The 16,579-nt window shown below is 38.9% G+C and overlaps 1 protein-coding gene across 1 annotated transcript; it reads left to right on the top strand.

Annotated features, from left to right (window-relative positions):
• The first annotated feature begins 754 nt into the window (after positions 1-754).
• Positions 755-16,355, top strand: LOC108541346 (glycine N-acyltransferase-like protein 1). The gene is made up of 6 exons (XM_017890846.1): positions 755-1,025; positions 2,212-2,331; positions 2,995-3,102; positions 14,728-14,854; positions 15,135-15,312; positions 15,568-16,355. Exons 2-6 carry the CDS (start codon positions 2,254-2,256, stop codon positions 15,983-15,985), a joined length of 909 nt encoding a protein of 302 aa, XP_017746335.1. The 5' UTR covers positions 755-1,025; positions 2,212-2,253; the 3' UTR covers positions 15,986-16,355.
• The last annotated feature ends 224 nt before the right edge of the window (positions 16,356-16,579 follow it).

Genomic DNA, 16,579 nt, shown 5'->3' with positions numbered 1-16,579 from the left:
ATCACGCTACTACCTGACTTCAAACTATACTACAAGGCTACAGTAACCAAAACAGCATGGTACTGGTACCAAAACAGAGATATAGACCAATGGAACAGAACAGAGCCCTCAGAAATAATACCACACATCTGCAACCATCTGATCTTTGACAAACCTGACAAAAACAAGAAATGGGGAAAGGATTCCCTATTTAATAAATGGTGCTGGGAAAACTGGCTAGCCATAAGTAGAAAGCTGAAACTGGATCCCTTTCTTACACCTTATACAAAAATTAAATCAAGATGGATTAAAGACTTAAATGTTAGACCTAAAACCATAAAAACCCTAGAAGAAAACCTAGGTAATACCATTCAGGACATAGGCATGGGCAAGGACTTCATGTCTAAAACACCAAAGCAATGGCAACAAAAGCCAAAATTGACAAATGGGATCTAATTACACTTAAGAGCTTCTGCACAGCAGAAGAATTTTGCTACAAAGTGTTAAAGGAAACTAAATATGGTCTGAGAAGGACTCTGTACTTCTACATTTGAGTCCTTGTGGGTGAAGTGTAACGTAACTTAATACGCAAAATTAAAAACCTAATTTCAGAGTGTGCACCTATAACAATGCTTGAATGTTGGCCAATCCCAGCAGCCTTACATCACCACTCATAGACTGCTGAATGTTCAGTGTTTAAATAAGGCAAACACCCAGTTGACAGCAATCTCACTGCTTCTGTAACTCATTTCCGGTTCTTGGATGTCACTTTAACTTTTCTTCTCTATAAATTTGTTTTGACCGCAAGGCACAGCTGGAACCTCTGTGAATCTGCTGTGATTCTGAAGGCTGCTGGATAGATGAATTGTTCATTGCTCAAACTCCTTTAAATTTAATTCAGCTGAAATTTTTATTTTATCAGATTGTGTCAGAAGCAGGATCTGAAGTGGAGTTTCCAGTATCCCCAGGAGCACTCAGTAAACACGGAAGGTACCTACAGGATACACTTGTGTCCATTGATCTCTCAGAGCTGCTGAGAATCAAAGGTAAGCTCTCTCTTGCATTTTGGAGCTTCACACATTTGTGTTTTGAGCTCTCTGAGTTTCCTTCAGCAAATTTGTGATCCTAACTGGGTTTGGAGTTGCCACAGAAAATGGACTGGGTCTAGCAATGAATTTGATCTGGGAATTAACTGACTTGGATCCACTTAGAGGCCACTAACAGCTGACTGGGTCAGAAAAGAAGTGGTAGTAAGCAGTAATGTTGCAGAAGTCATAAAATTTGGCTTTGGAAAATTCACAGGGATTTTTGTATTCTACCCGTTTGTTTCATTTTTCTTGTGCACCTAGGTAGGAAAAGTCATTGGCTAAGTTAATCAAAACAATCTGAGAGTAAAGCCAGTATTTTGCGTAAAAATGAAGTCCTTAATTTCTGAAAAACCGAGTTGCTTCTGGCTTATACATTAGGCCTGGGAGGCAGCGAAGTCTTACGGAAATGGCAAAATCTTACTAAAGATAACTTAGAGTGGAACATTCCAAATGAAAAAAAAAATGCATTGAACTACATTTAAAAATGAGGGCTCTCAGTAAAGTCCCTTTTGGCTAAGAACTGGTTTGGCACTATGGGATGTCAACTGTTATACTCTTTGGCATATTTGTAAGATTTCTGAATGTTAATTCAATGGAAGTTTACAGATATGTTTCAAAATTTTCCATTTTTTTTTCTTATTTTGTAATGAAACTGGGACAAATTTCAAAATGGTTATAAATCTGAAATATTTGGCTCTAAGGAACTAAAGAAAATCTTTGCTAACTTCTGCTCTGAGGTTTCCAGTCACAACTGTTCTTAGATATTTTCTATTCCAGAAGAAAGAAGACTCCTCGGGCATCTGATGATCAAAATGCAAGGAACAGTTATGATGGTGGCAGTGGTGGAGTGTTCTGCTACAGGCATTTGGGAAGGTCACAGAGCTCTGAATATTCACTTTTAATTCATTCCACCATGGAAAAAAGGCATGGGTTTTGGAGCCATTCATATATGGTTTCAAAATCTGACTCTGGCATTTATCCCTGTAAGAACTTGAGAAATTTATTTAGTCTCTCTAAGTTTTGGTGTATTAAGAATGAAGATGATACTAACAATACCTACCATGAGTGTTACTTGAATGGAGATGTGTAAAGTGAATTTTAAATTCATTTGGTCCTTTAACATTTTCCCTTCACTTCTTTTCAGAGTTTTTTCTTGAAGGGCTCAAGGACTGAAGCATCCCACAAAATGATTCTACTGGATAATTCCGAGCAGCTCCTGGCCCTATTCGAATCTTTAGCAAGGAGCATTCCTGAGTCCCTGAAGGTGAAGGAACAGTGGGAGGTCGGGGTAAGGGAGTAGGGGTGTTGATGAGAAAATAGGCTCATGATTCTGGTCCTTCCTGATTTTGTGCAGAGGGTTGGAGCTGGGAAACAGGATGGGGTTGGGGACAAAGGAGGCATGTTAAGAGCTGCTGCTTCTCCTTGGGAACAGGCAGCTAGGTCCACTCTGCAGGTTTTGTCACTCATTTGGAGAGGCGGTGGAAAATGATGGCTACGAACATAGGTTTGGGCTCAGATTCAACAAGTATGCATTGCCAAGGTTGCCATTTTTTAGTCGGATATCATTGTGTCTGTTTCTTTAGCTTTCTGTGCCTTTACCTTTGGTCTTTTCATTAATAAAATGGGAATAATATCAGCACCTATCTCTTAAAGTTGTTGTGGACACTGAATGAATCCACACAATATAAGTGCTAAGAACACTGCCAAGTGCCCAGCTAGTGCACAGTAGCTCTTTGATATCACAAGGACACCTACCTGTGAGTTCTGCCTGCTTGCTGGTGACTTCACTTCCATCAGTATGGTCCTGGAGACGCTGCTCATCTCACCATCACTGTCCCTTGGCCTTTGTTTTTCTCTTACTGTTCACATCCAGATCCTCATCTCTGGGGATCTCAGCCTCTCCTAGTCCTTCCCATCCCTCCTTCAGGTGTACGGCTCTGTGTATCACATCAATCACGGGAACCCCTTCAACATGGAGGTGCTGGTGGACTCCTGGCCTGAGTATCAGATGGTTATTATCCGGCCTCAAAAACAGGTAGGCACACAGACAAGGACTGGTAAAGGCAGGCAGGCCCAAAGGGCCTGAGGAACTGACCAGTTCAGACACAAGGGCTGCTTTTATAGGGTGAAAGAAAATGTGAGTATTTTAAAACACTTCTTCAGTCCTTGGCACCTTGCATGAGTGTCACGTGTTCCCACCCTTCCCGTAAAGCATAAGACTCATCTGGGAAATGGGGTGGAGGGGGAAGGGGAGGAGAAAGACAAGGTTGACACTCGCAGATTAAGGGCCCTTGGAGGTGGCAGGAGTCACCTGCAGGGGCTGAAAGAGGCCAATTTACAGGGAAGGTTGGGTGTCTGAGATATCAGAACAGTGACTTAGAAACAAAAACCAAAGCAGAAGTCTACCAGTAAAAATTATCTCTCAGGGCCAGGCATGGTGAATTATACCTATAATTCCATCACTTTGGGAGGCCCAGTCAGGAGGCCCAGTCAGGAGGCTCACTTGAGGCCAAGAGTTTGAGACCAGCCTGTGCAACATAGTGAGACCTCATCTCTACAAAAAATAAACAAAATTAGTAGAGCGTGGTGGTGAATGCCTATTCTCCTAGCTACTAAGGAGGCTGAGGTGGGACGATAGATTAAGCCCCAGAAGATCAAGGACACAGTGAGCCAAGATCACACCACGGTACTCCATTCTGGGCAAAAGAGTGAGATCCTGTCTTTAAAAAAAAAAAAAAAAAAGTTGCTTCTCAGGAAACAGGGAAGGGACTCATAATTACCATGTGTCAACTATGTGAAAGCACTTCTCTTGATAGTGAATGTCATCATCAGAACTATCTTACGAGGGAAGCATTAAATCTCAAATTTAGAGATAAGGAAACAACACTGAGAAATATTAAGTCATATAGCTGCTGGATTCCTGATGTTAAAGCATTGCCCAATCTGAATTCAAGTCCAGCGGACTCTGTCACTTTTATTAGCTATATAACCATAGGCCCTTCTCTGAGTTTCATCATTTGTTAGCATGGGAAAAATAAGAGGAAGTTCTTCAGAGGATTGCAAAAGGTTTAAATGAGACACTGTACATCAAAGACTTAGTATGTAGCACATAATTGTAAATAGTATCTACCATAATTAGCCATTATTGGCTGAGTATATACAAGGAATAAATGATTAAGCTGAAACAGTAACACAAACCTAGGTGTATTTCTTTCCTAAATACTTCCGCTTTGTGTATGTGTGTTTCATGCACATCTAGTTAGTGAACTGAAAAGCCTCATGGCCAGTCCATCTTCACGTGGATATAGATGCTGAGTCCCCAAATAATAATAAGCCACTCCAGGTCAAGACTAGTTTGCAAACTGGGTCAGGATTGGGATGCAGAAAGTGACAAAGTGTTCCTAGCTTGGGGAACAAAGGGGTAAACGGGGTGGGAACCAGGCTGAGCCGAACACCTTCCCTAGGGATGTCCTTTTGATCTCCTGGCTTCCTGCTTAGTTTATTAAATTCCATGGTCCAGTTTCTTCAAAGTGTGAGATGCTAAATAACTGTAGGAGGTCAAACAGTTCTTTTTACTTCAGTGACTTTGTATTTATTATGTGTTTTTGAGCAACATAACTATAACATCAAACCATAACTTTCATGCATTGCTTTGAAAAGGCTAGTTTTACAAAGTGAGTCAATAAACAAAATATTAAGATATAAAAGTTCCACGGCACACATATATGACCAAAAAAAATTGAAAGAATGAAATATGCTGTGATTTATTTGGAAATACATTCACCTAGTCTTATTCCATGCAAGAGATGGGATGTAGGAGAATTTATCTAGAAAAAAATTATTTTTTTCTTCATTGGTTTTTAATCATAAGATAATATATGCTGATTATAAAAGTGGAAAAATCCAAATGATTTTGAGAAGTTAATAACCTCTTAGCTCCCTTCCACTCCCATCCTCCTTTCCTACCCTTTGGAAGTATTTAGGAAAGAAATACACCTAGGTTTGTGTTACTGTTTCAGCTTAATCATTTATTCCTTGTATATACTCAGCCAATAATGGCTAATTATGGTAGATACTATTTACAAGTACTATTTCCTACCTTGGGGTAACCAGTTTCCTCTCCCATATTAACACACAAAGGGATACTCACTGATGAATTCTTCTGTCATCACTTTTTAATTTGCCCTGTAACTTTTGGACATCCCTTTGCATGAAGCAATACAGCACCAATGTATTTGTTTTAATAACTGGTATTCCATAGAGTCAACACAATGCTATTTAGTCAATCATTCTCCTGCTTTTGGGTTCAAATTGTTCATAGTTCTTTGCCACTACAAAGACTGCTTCCATAAACATTCTCATATTCATGTCTTTACATCCTGGAAACTTTTAAAATACAATTGATTTCCAAAAGGGATATCACCAAATTAGAGTTTATTTTATCATAAGTAGGCACTGCCAGATTACCTTTCCAAAGGATTCCACAATTTAATTTCTATTAGCAATGTGTGCAAGAATTGTTTCCCCACATTCTCACCAGCACTGAATGTTATCCCACTTTTAATATATACCACACTGGTGGGTGAAAATGGCAACTTGTTATAGATTTAATTTCCATTTTCCTGACTAGTGAGATTCAACATATTATATTTTCTTTTTTGGTTATTATACTTTAAGTTCAAGGGTATATGTGCACAATATGCAGGTTTGTTACATATGTATACATGTGCCATGTTGGTGTGGTGCACCTTTACTCGTCATTTACATTAGATATATCTCCTAATGCTATCCCTCCCCACTTTGCCCACCCCACGATATTCCCCAGTGTGTGATGTTCCCCACCCTGTGTCCAGGTGTTCTCATTGTTCAATTCCCACCTATGAGTGAGAACAAGCAGTGTTTGGTTTTCTGTCCCTGCCATAGTTTGCTGAGAATGATGGTTTCCAGCTTCATCCATGTCCCACAAAGGACAAGAACTCATCCTTTTTTTATGACTGCATAGTATTCCATGGTGTATATATGCCACATTTTCTTAATACAGTCTATCATTGATGGACATTTGGGTTGGTTCCAAGTCTTCGCTATTGTAAATAGTGCTGCAATAAACATCCGTGTGCATGTGTCTTTATAGCAGCATGATTTGTAATCCTTTGGGTCTACACCCAGTGATGGGATGGCTGGGTCAAATGGGATTTCTAGTTCTAGATCCTTGAGGAATCGCCATACTGTCTTCCAAAATGGTTGAACTAGTTTACAGTCCCACCAACAGTGTAAAAGTGTTCCTATTTCTCCACATCCTTTCCAGCACCTGTTATTTCCTGACCTTTTAATGATTGCCATTCTAACAGGTGTGAGATGGTATCTCATTGTGGTTTTGATTTGCATTTCTCTGACGATTAGTGATGATGAGCATTTTTTCACATGTCTGTTGGCTGCATAAATGTCTTCTTTTGAGAAATGTCTGTTCATATCCTTTGTGCAATTTTTGATGGGGTTGTTTGATTTTTTTCTTGTAAATTTGTTTAAATTTTTGTAGATTCTGGATATTAGCCCTTTGTCAGATGGGTAGATTGTGAAAATTTTCTCCCATTCTGTAGGTTGCCTGTTGACTCTGATGGTAGTTTGGTTTCCTGTGCAGAAGCTCTTTACTTTAATTAGTTCCCATTTATCAGTTTTGGTTTGTGTTGCCATTACTTTGGGTGTTTTAGTCATGAAGTCCTTGCCCATGGCTGTGTCCTGAATGGTATTGCCTAGGTTTTCTTCTAGGGTTTTTATGGTTTTAGGTCTAACATTTAAGTCTTTAATCCATCTTGAATTAATTTTCATATAAGGTGTAAGGAAGGGATCCAGTTTCAGCTTTCTGCATATGGCTAGCCAATTTTCACAGCACCATTTGTTAAATAGGGAATCCTTTCCCCATTTCTTGTTGTCAGGTTTGTCAAAGATTAGATAGTTGTAAATGTGCATTATTATTTCTGAGGGCTCTGTTCTGTTCCATTGGTCTATATCTCTGTTTTGGTACCAGCACCATGCTGTTTTGGTTATTGTAGCCTTGTCGTATAGTTTGAAGTCAGGTAGCATGATGCCTCCAGTATTGTTCTTTTGGCTTAGGATTGTCTTAGCAATGCGGGCTCTTTTTGTTTCCATATAAACTTTAAACTAGTTTTCTCCAATTCTGTGAAGGGGATGGCATTGAATCTATAAATTACCTCGGGCAGTGTGGCCATTTTCACGATATTGATTCTTCCTATCCATGAGCATGGAATGTTCTTCCATTTGTTTGTGTCCTCTTTTATTTCATTGAGCAGTGGTTTGTAGTTCTCCTTGAAGAGGTCCTTCACATCCCTTGTAAGTTGGATTCCTAGTTATTTTATTCTCTTTGAAGCAATTGTGAGTGGGAGTTCACTCATGATTTGACTCTCTGTTTGTCTGTTATTGGCGTATAGGAATGCTTGTGAATTTTGCACGTTGATTTTGTATCCTGAGATTTGCTGAAGTTGCTTATCAGCTGGAGGAGATTTGGGACTGAGACGATGGGGTTTCTAAATATACAATCATGTCAAATGCAAACAGGGACAATTTGACTTCCTCTTTTCCTAATTGAATACCCTTTATTTCTTTCTCCTAACACTATATTGAACAGGAGTGGTGAGAGAGGGCATCCCTATCTTGTGCCAGTTTTCAAAGGGAATGCTTCCAGTTTTTGCCCATTCAGTATGATATTGGCTGTGGGTTTGTCATAAACAGCTCTTATTATTTTGAGACATGTCCCATCAATACCAAATTTATTGAGAGTTTTTAGCATGAAGGGCTGTTGAATTTTGTGGAAGGCCTTTTCTGCCTCTATTGAGATAATCATGTGATTTTTGTCTTTGGTTCTGTTTAGATGATGGATTACATTTATTGATTTGCATATGTTGAACCAGCCTTGCTTCCCAGGGGTGAAGCCAATTTGTTGGTGATGGATAAGCTTTTTGATGTGCTGCTGGATTTGGTTTGCCAGTATTTTATTTAGGATGTTTGCATCGATGTTAATCAGGGATATTGGTCTAAAATTCTCTTTTTTTGTTGTGCCCCTGCCAGGCTTTGGTATCAGGATGATGCTGGCCTCGTAAAATGAGTTAGGAAGGATTCCCTCTTTTTCTATTGACTGAAATAGTTTCAGAAGGAATGATACCAGCTCCTGTTTGTACCTCTGATAGAATTTGGGTGTGAATCCATCTGGTTCTGGACTTGTTTTTGGTTGGTAAGCTACTAATTATTGCCTCAATTTCAGAGCCTGTTATTTGTCTATTCAGATATTCAACTTCTTCCTGGTTTAGTCTTGGGAGGGTGTGTGCATCCAGGAATTTATTCATTTCTTCTAGATTTTCTAAATTATTTGTGTAGAGGTGTTTATAGTATTCTCTGATGGTAGTTTGTACTTCTGTGGGATTGGTGGTGATACCCCCTTATAATTTTTTTTTTTTTTTTTGAGACAGAGACTTGCTCTGTCGCCCAGGCTGGAGACTACAAAGTCTCTTTGTAGGTTTCTGAGGACTTGTTTTGTGAATCTGGGTGCTCCTCTACTGGGTACATATATATTTAGGAGAGTTAACTCTTCTTGTTGAATTGAGCCCTTTACCATTATGTAATGGCCTTCTTTTCCTCTTTTGATCTTTGTTGGATTAAAGTCTGTTTTATCAGAGACTAGAATTGCAACGCCTGCTTTTTTCGTTTTCCATTTGCTTGGCAGATCTTCCTCCATGCCTTTATTTTGAGCCTATGTATGTCTCTGCACGTGAGATGGGTCTCCTGAATACAGCACACTGATGGGACTTGACTCTATCCAATTTGCCAGTCTGTGTCTTTAAATTGGTGCATTTAGAACCATTTACATTTAAGATTAATATTGTTATGTGTGAATTTGATCCTGTCATTATGATGTTAGCAGGTTGTTTTGCTGATTAGTTGATGCAGTTTCTTCCTAGCATCAATGGTCTTTACAATTTGGCATGTTTTGGCAGTGGTGGTACCGGTTGTTCCTTTCCATGTTTACTGCTTCCTTCAGGGTCTCTTGTAAGGCAGGCCTGGTGGTGACAAAATCTCTAAGCATTTGCTTATCTGTAAAGGATTTTATTTCTCCTTCACTTATGAAACTTAGTTTGGCTGGATATGAAATTCTGGGTTGAAAATTCTTTTCTTTAAGAACGTTGAATATTGGCCCCCACTCTCTTCTGGCTTGTAGAGTTTCTGCCAAGAGATCTGCTGTTAGTCTGATGGGCTTCCCTTTGTGGGTAACCCGACCTTTCTCTCTGGCTGCCCTTAACATTTTTTCCTTCAATTCAACTTTGGTGAATCTGACAGTTATGTGTCTTGGAGTTGCTCTTGTGGAGGAGTATCTTTGTGGCATCCTCTGTATTTCCTGAATTTGCATGTATGTTGGCATGCCTTGCTATGTTGGGGAAGTTCTCCTGGATAACATCCTGAAGAAAGGAGCCAACCTGGCTCCTTTCTCCCTGTCAGTTTCAGGTACCCAACCTGATGTAGATTTTGTCCTTTCACATAGTCCCATATTTCTTGGAAGCTTTGTTTGTTTCTTTGTGTCCTTTTTTCTCTCAACTTCTCTTCTCACTTTATTTCATTAATTTGACCTTCAATCACTGATACCCTTTCTTTCACTTGATGAAATCGCTACTGAAGCTTGTGCATCCATCATGTAGTTCTTGCGCCATGGTTTTCAGCTGCATCAGGTCATTTAAGGTCTTCTCTTTGCTAGCCATTGGTCTAATCTTTTTTCAAGGTTTTAACTTCTTTGCGATAGGTTCGAACATCCTCCTTTAGCTCGGAGAAGTTGGTTATTACCAATCGTCTGAAGCCTTCTTCTCTCCACTTGTCAAAGTCATTCTCCATCCAGCTTTGTTCCATTGCTAGTGAGGAGCTGCATTCCTTTGGAGGAGAAGAGGTGCTCTGAGTTTTAGAATTTTCAGCTTTTCTGCTCTGGTTTCTCCCCATCTTTGTGGTTTTATCTGCCTTTGGTTTTTGATGATGATGACTTACAGATGGGGTTTTGGTGTGGATGTTCTTTCTGTTTGTTAGTTTTCCTTCTTACAGGACCCTGAGCTGCAGGTCTGTTGGAGTTTGCTGGAGGTCCACTCCAGACACTGTTTGCCTGGGTATCACCAGCAGAGGCTGCAGAACAGCAAATATTGCAGAATGGCAAATGTTGTTGCTGCTTGATCCTTCCTCTGGAAGCTTCATCTCAGAGGGGCACCCAGCTGTATGAGGTGTCAGTCAGCCCCTACTGGGAGGTGTCTCCCAGTTAGGCTACTTGGGAGTCAGGGACCCACTTGAGGAGGCAGTCTGTCCATTCTCAGATCTCCAGTTCTCTGCTGCGAGAACCACTACTCTCTTCAAAGCTGTCAGACAGGGACATTTAAGTCTGCAGAAGTTTCTGCTGTCTTTTCTTCAGCTATGCCCTGCCCCCAGAGTTGGAGTCTACAGAGACAGGCAGGCCTCCTTGAGCTGCGGTGGGCTCCACCCAGTTCAAACTTCCCGACTGCTTTGTTTACCTCCTCAAGCCTCAGAAATGGCAGATGCCCCTCCCCTAGCCTTGCTGCCACCTTGCAGTTCCATCTCAGACTGCTGTGCTAGCAGTGAGCGAGGCTCGTGGGCAAGGGACCCTTCCAGCCAGGCACGGGATATAATTTCCTGGTGTGCCATTTGCTAAGACCACTGGAAAAGCGCAGTATTAGGGTGGGAGTGTCCCAATTTTCCAGGTACTGTCTGTCACGGCTTCCCCTGGCCAGGAAAGGTAATTCCCCAATCCCTTGTACTTCCTGGGTGAGGCAATGCCCCTACCTGTTCTGTGGGCTGCACCCATTGTCTGACAAGCCTCAGTGAGATGAACCCCATACCTCAGTTGGAAATGCAGAAATCAGCCATCTTCTGCATCACTCACCCTGGGGGCTGTAGACTGGAGCTGTTCCTATTCGGCCATCTTGGAACTTCCTTCTCAACATATTATATTTTCATATATTTATCAGTCATTTGGGGTTTACTTCTGAACTGTTTATATTGTTTGACCATGTTTACACACAGTTTTGTGTCACTCTTAAAATTCTGTGTTTTGGATACCAGGGATACTAACACAAGGTGTATGCTACAAGTTTGTTGCCCAATTTAGAATTATTGTCTATTTTATTGATGGAGATTTGATATGAAGAAATTTTTAATTTTCATGTAATCAAATATATTTTTCACTATGACTTCTGAGGTTTGATTTATTTTATTAATAATTAGGAAAATTTTTTCCAACTCCAAGATCATACAAGTGTTTTCTTATTTTGTCTTACAGGAAGTTAATTTTTACTTTTGATATTTTGATCTTCATTCTATTTGGAATATATTTTTGAATAGCATGAATTAACATTCTTTTATATTTGTCTTCCTTATGGCTTGCAAATTATGTTAGTACTATTTATTAAATAAGTCATTCCATTACTAAAACATAAATGTCTAGTTTGTCATATAACATGTCTATATATTTTTGTATCTATTTCTGTATTTGATTCTAGTCTTTTCTCATGCTGTTTCATTGTTTTTGTGGTAAATTTTAATATCTAATCAAACAAATCACCCCTCACCAATCTTTTTCTTACTTTCCTATTTCTTATAAACTTAAGAGCTATATGAACATAAACTGATTTTTCCAGTTCCCCACCACCTATGCCAACTAACTATTGCAATTGTGATTGGTATTGGAGGAGCTTTTTTAGGCAATTGTGGAGGGGTTAATATTTTTTGTGATACTAAATCTTTTCATCTAGATATATGGTCTCTTTCTCACTTTTTTCAGCTTCTGTTCTGTGTCATCTAGTAAAATGTAAGTATTTTCCTGTGGTCAGCTCCCTGATTTTCCATTAAGATTATCCTTCAGTATTTTATACTATTTGTTAAGACTATTGAATTATTTTTCCTCTTCTATTTTAGAGCATTATTATTTTGTTATTGATTTTTACTTGCATTCTTGATTTCCAAATATGTCACACTATTCTTTAATCTCCTGTTTGTGTGGGGTGTTATTTGTTTTTGTTTTATGTCGAAGTCTCTTGGATTTTCTAAATGCATAATACTATAATCTACAAACAAGGTAATTTGCTCCTTCATTGCCAATATTTGTATGGGTTTTTAGATTCTTGCCTTATTGCATAATGTACATTTAAGAAAACGATACCAACTAACAGTAATAATAGTTCTCTCCTTGTCTCATTCCTGATTTTAATGAAATAGCTGTTAACAACTTACATTTGGAATTACATTTGATTCTGCCTTTACAGATTTAGAGCATTTTCCTGTTCTTCCTACTTTCATAGAACATATATTTAGAATGGAGGGTACATTTTATGTTCTTTCATTGTTATCTTTTTTTTTTTTTGGCAATTTATATACTCATGTAATTTTTCCTCCTTTAATTTATTACACTGAACAATCTTCCAGTCAAAGCCATACTGGCCTTTCTAAAACAAACTGTTCATGTTCACATTCTTTTGATATAGTACTGAATATAATATTAGTAAACAAACAAACAGGGGATTAAAGAAGTGGTCCACAGTGTCTACTATTATTCCCACATGTGTGTCCATGTGTGCTCAATACTTAGCTCCCAGTTATAGGTGAGAAAATGTGATATTTGGTTTTCTGTTCCAGCATTAATTTTCTTAGGATTATTGTACTGTGGAAAATAGTCTGGAAATTTCTTAGAGAACTTAAAACAAAGTTACCGTTTGACCCAGCAATTCCATTACTAGGTAAATACCAAAAAGAAAATGAATCATTCCACCAAAATGACACGTGCATTTGCACGTTCATTGCTGTGCTGTTCACAATAGCAAAGACATGGAATCAACCCAGTTGCCCATCAATGGTAGATTGGATAAAGAAAACTTGGTACATATATTCCTATGGAATATTACATAGCAATAAAAGAGAAAAAAACCTGTCCTTTGTAGCAACATGGATGGAGCTGGAGGCCATAATCCTTATCCACTTTTAAATGGTAGATGTTTACTATAATTTTGATTTTCCTATTAGTTTGTTGAGGTTTTTTTTTTTTTTTTTTTTTTGAAGGTCATTTTGATAGTTTATCCTCGAGGGAATAACATCCATTTTTTTTTTTATCAGTAAATATGTTGTCTTGGAGTAGCATATAATCTTCTATTATAATTCTTTTGTTCTTTTCTCTGTTTATGTTCTCATGTCTCATACTCTATTCCTTTTTTTTTTTTTTTTTTTTTTTTTTTTTTTCTCTCATATCTCCTTTATAAGCCTTACAAGAAATTTATCTCTCTCATCTTCTATCTCTCTTTTTGCCATTTAAAAAAGAAACTTTTGGCTTTATATATCCTTTGAACTATGACTTGCTCTCCATTTCATTTTATATATAGCTTTCATTTTTATAAATTGTCCCACTTTTTTTTTTCTAGTTTACTTTGATATTCTTTTATAATGCCTTGAATATTTACTGGGCTGTTTTTGGTCATTCTTTTAAAATTGGATCTTTTAAAACATCTACTCTTTTAAATTCGCTGAGGTTTTAGTTTTGGCCATATTCAGGAACTTACGTTTATAAAAGCACTCTCAAATTCTTGAAGGTTTCTAAAATTAGTTACACTATTTTCTCTTTTACTCTTTAATATTTACTCTTTAACTATACAATTTCCAACATAATATTAATATACTCACTGCTAAAACTCTCACATTTATTGTTTATATCTCCAGTGAGAAACAGATATCATCTTCACATGCAGTTTGTGGCTTGCCAGAAAGGGATCACAAGTCTCTTTCTTTCAAACCCAAGAGTCTAACACCACATAAATTACCCAGAGTGCTAACAAAAATTCAGTTACTTCACTCTACTTCGTGGGCTTCTGGCTGTAAAGCCAGTGTCACTCTTCGAATAGGATGATATCGTGTAGCCTTGGGGAAAGGCAATGTCTCGTTAATGCTTACATTCACTAAAATATCTTGCCCAAGCCCTGGATGCTGTAGATTCTAGGACACTATAGATTCTAGGTGTCCAGTGAAACAGTAGGCACTAAAACTTAGAGAAATCATGGTTACATTTATTCTGATCCAAGTTTAAGGACTTAATCCTAGCAACAAAGACTCACTACAACCCAGAATGTGTCTCACAGGAAGTTATGTGGGGCACTATATATATATATATTATATATATATAAAACAGAAGGATACATGTGGCCCAGGAGGTGACAGAAGCAGGGAGAGAAGGAATTGTTGCAATCTTCTGAATTTGCTGGGTACTTGGTGATGCTATATGTAAAATAAGTTAAGGGTGCAGTTGAGTGGGTAAAGAGAAAGGTGAGGCATCTTAAGGCCTGGTGGAGGGTGACTGATTTCATCCTGTCTTTGTTCTGTATCTAATAAGCAGGTTTATAACTATTACCTCTCAGTGTTAAGTATTTAACAAACTCCAGTTACACAGGTAAGAGGTCAGCAGTAGCTTATAGGTCTAGGTTTTATTATCCATGTGCCCAACTGCAGCCATCATGGGCCAGTGTCAAAATTTTCTTTTGAATTTTCATTTTTCTGATAATTGCAATCAGTGAGAGGTGAAGAAAAACTTCAAGGGAATGATCTGACCTCTCACCATCCTATACAGGAGATGACTGACGACATGGATTCATATACAAATGTATATCGTATATTCTCCAAGGAGCCTCAGAAATCACAAGAACTTTTGAAAAATTGTGAGATCATCAACTGGAAACAGAGACTCCAAATCCAAGGTAACAAGTCTGAAAGAAATGGGAAAGCAGCAGTGCTTCTCAAATTGTGTCTTCAACTAATACCATTAGCATCACCTGAGAGCTCATCAGAAATGTAAATTCATAGAAACTCTGGGAGCTGGGAGAGGTAGAGTAATCTGTGGTGTGACAAGGACTCCATCTGATTGTGGTGTAAACTCAAGTCTGAGAACGACTAAGCACTGAGGTATTAATCAGGTGGGAGCAGTGTAAGTAGAGAACTCCATGTCTGACAATATTACTTTCTTGCCTTTCTTCCCAGGTCTTCAGGAAAGTTTAGGTGAGGGGATAAGAGCAGCTGCATTTTCAAATTCAGTGAAGGTAGAGCATTCAACAGCAGTCCTCTTGGCTACGGAAGATATTCTGAAGCTGAATGCCTCCAATAAAAGCAAGTTTGGAAGCTGGGCTGAGACAGGCCACCCAGATGATGACTTTGAAAGGTACAAAAACATGTGCTAATCATTTATAATTGCTATTCCTTGTACATTTTTGTAATTCACATACATCAGTTTTGGAATGAAGAGAGGATGAATTCATTCCTTGGGATGAATAAAGGTTGTCAAAGGTCAAAATATGCAACTTCGCACTGGTGGTTCTTTAAAGAAAAAGAGGGCCTGGGATCCCTAGATTGGGATGCCACCCAGAAATTACAGGAGTGGGGTCAAAGCTTTTGTCTTTCTTTATGTTTTCTACAGGGAAATTCCCAACTTTAAGTATGCCCAACTGGATGTCTCTTATTCCGGGCTGGTAAATGACAACTGGAAGCTAGGGAAGAATGAGAGGAGCCTGCGTTACGTCAAGCGCTGCATAGGAGCCCTGCCAGCAGCCTGTATGCTGGGACCAGAGGGGGCCCCAGTCGCATGGTTAACCATGGACCCTTCTTGTGAAGTAGGAATGGCCTACAGCGTGGAAAAATACCGAAAGACAGGCAAAATGGCACAGGTGATTGTGCGATATAAGAAGTATCTGCTTCAGAAGAATATTCCATTTTACGTCTCTGTGCTGGAAGAAAATGAACGCTCCCGCAGCTCTGCGAAGGCGGCGGGTTTCTTTGAGGCCTCCTGTGAGTGGCACCAATGGACCTGCTACCCACAGAATCTAGTTCCATTTTAGACAGTGAAGCTGCTTAGCAATTTGGGCAAGCCATCTCTTAATATTAAAGCAGACACCACAGAATAGCTTTCTTCACTTACAAATGTTGATTGGGCATTTATGATACGGCAGGAATTCTTCTCACATGGAAACTTGATGTTAAAAGACACAGTCATGCTCTTGAGGAGCTCACAATCCAGGCTGGAGGCAGGGGAGGGTATAGTCTTTAAATATGCTTAAGCATTGTAGGGAAGGACGGGGTTACCAGTAAACATGTCACCAGAAAGCCAGGCTCAGTTCTTACCTCTGGGAATCAGAACTCTTTATGAAACTTGATTGATAGAATCTACTATCTGGAAGATAAATAAAGAACTTTAATAAAATTGTCAACAGAATATACCTAATTTATATTGATACTTTATTGGAAATAAATACCACTGCTGTGTATGGATTTATGACGCAATGGCTACACTAAAGAATGGAATCCGTCTCTTAGTTTAGTGACTAGCAAGGTATCAAAGGTGAAGCCTCAGACAAAGGGCCTTCCTAGGCTACCTTTCATCATTGTTATGCAGAATAGGAGCTCCACAGAAGCAAGTGGGCTGGCCTTGAGGC

This window comes from Rhinopithecus bieti, unplaced genomic scaffold, assembly GCF_001698545.2.
Source record: "Rhinopithecus bieti isolate Rb0 unplaced genomic scaffold, ASM169854v2 scaffold_19722, whole genome shotgun sequence".
Classification (NCBI taxonomy): domain Eukaryota; kingdom Metazoa; phylum Chordata; class Mammalia; order Primates; family Cercopithecidae; genus Rhinopithecus; species Rhinopithecus bieti.
The sequence above is the reverse complement of the archived record's forward strand: the minus strand, read 5'-3'. Positions and strand labels throughout refer to the sequence as shown.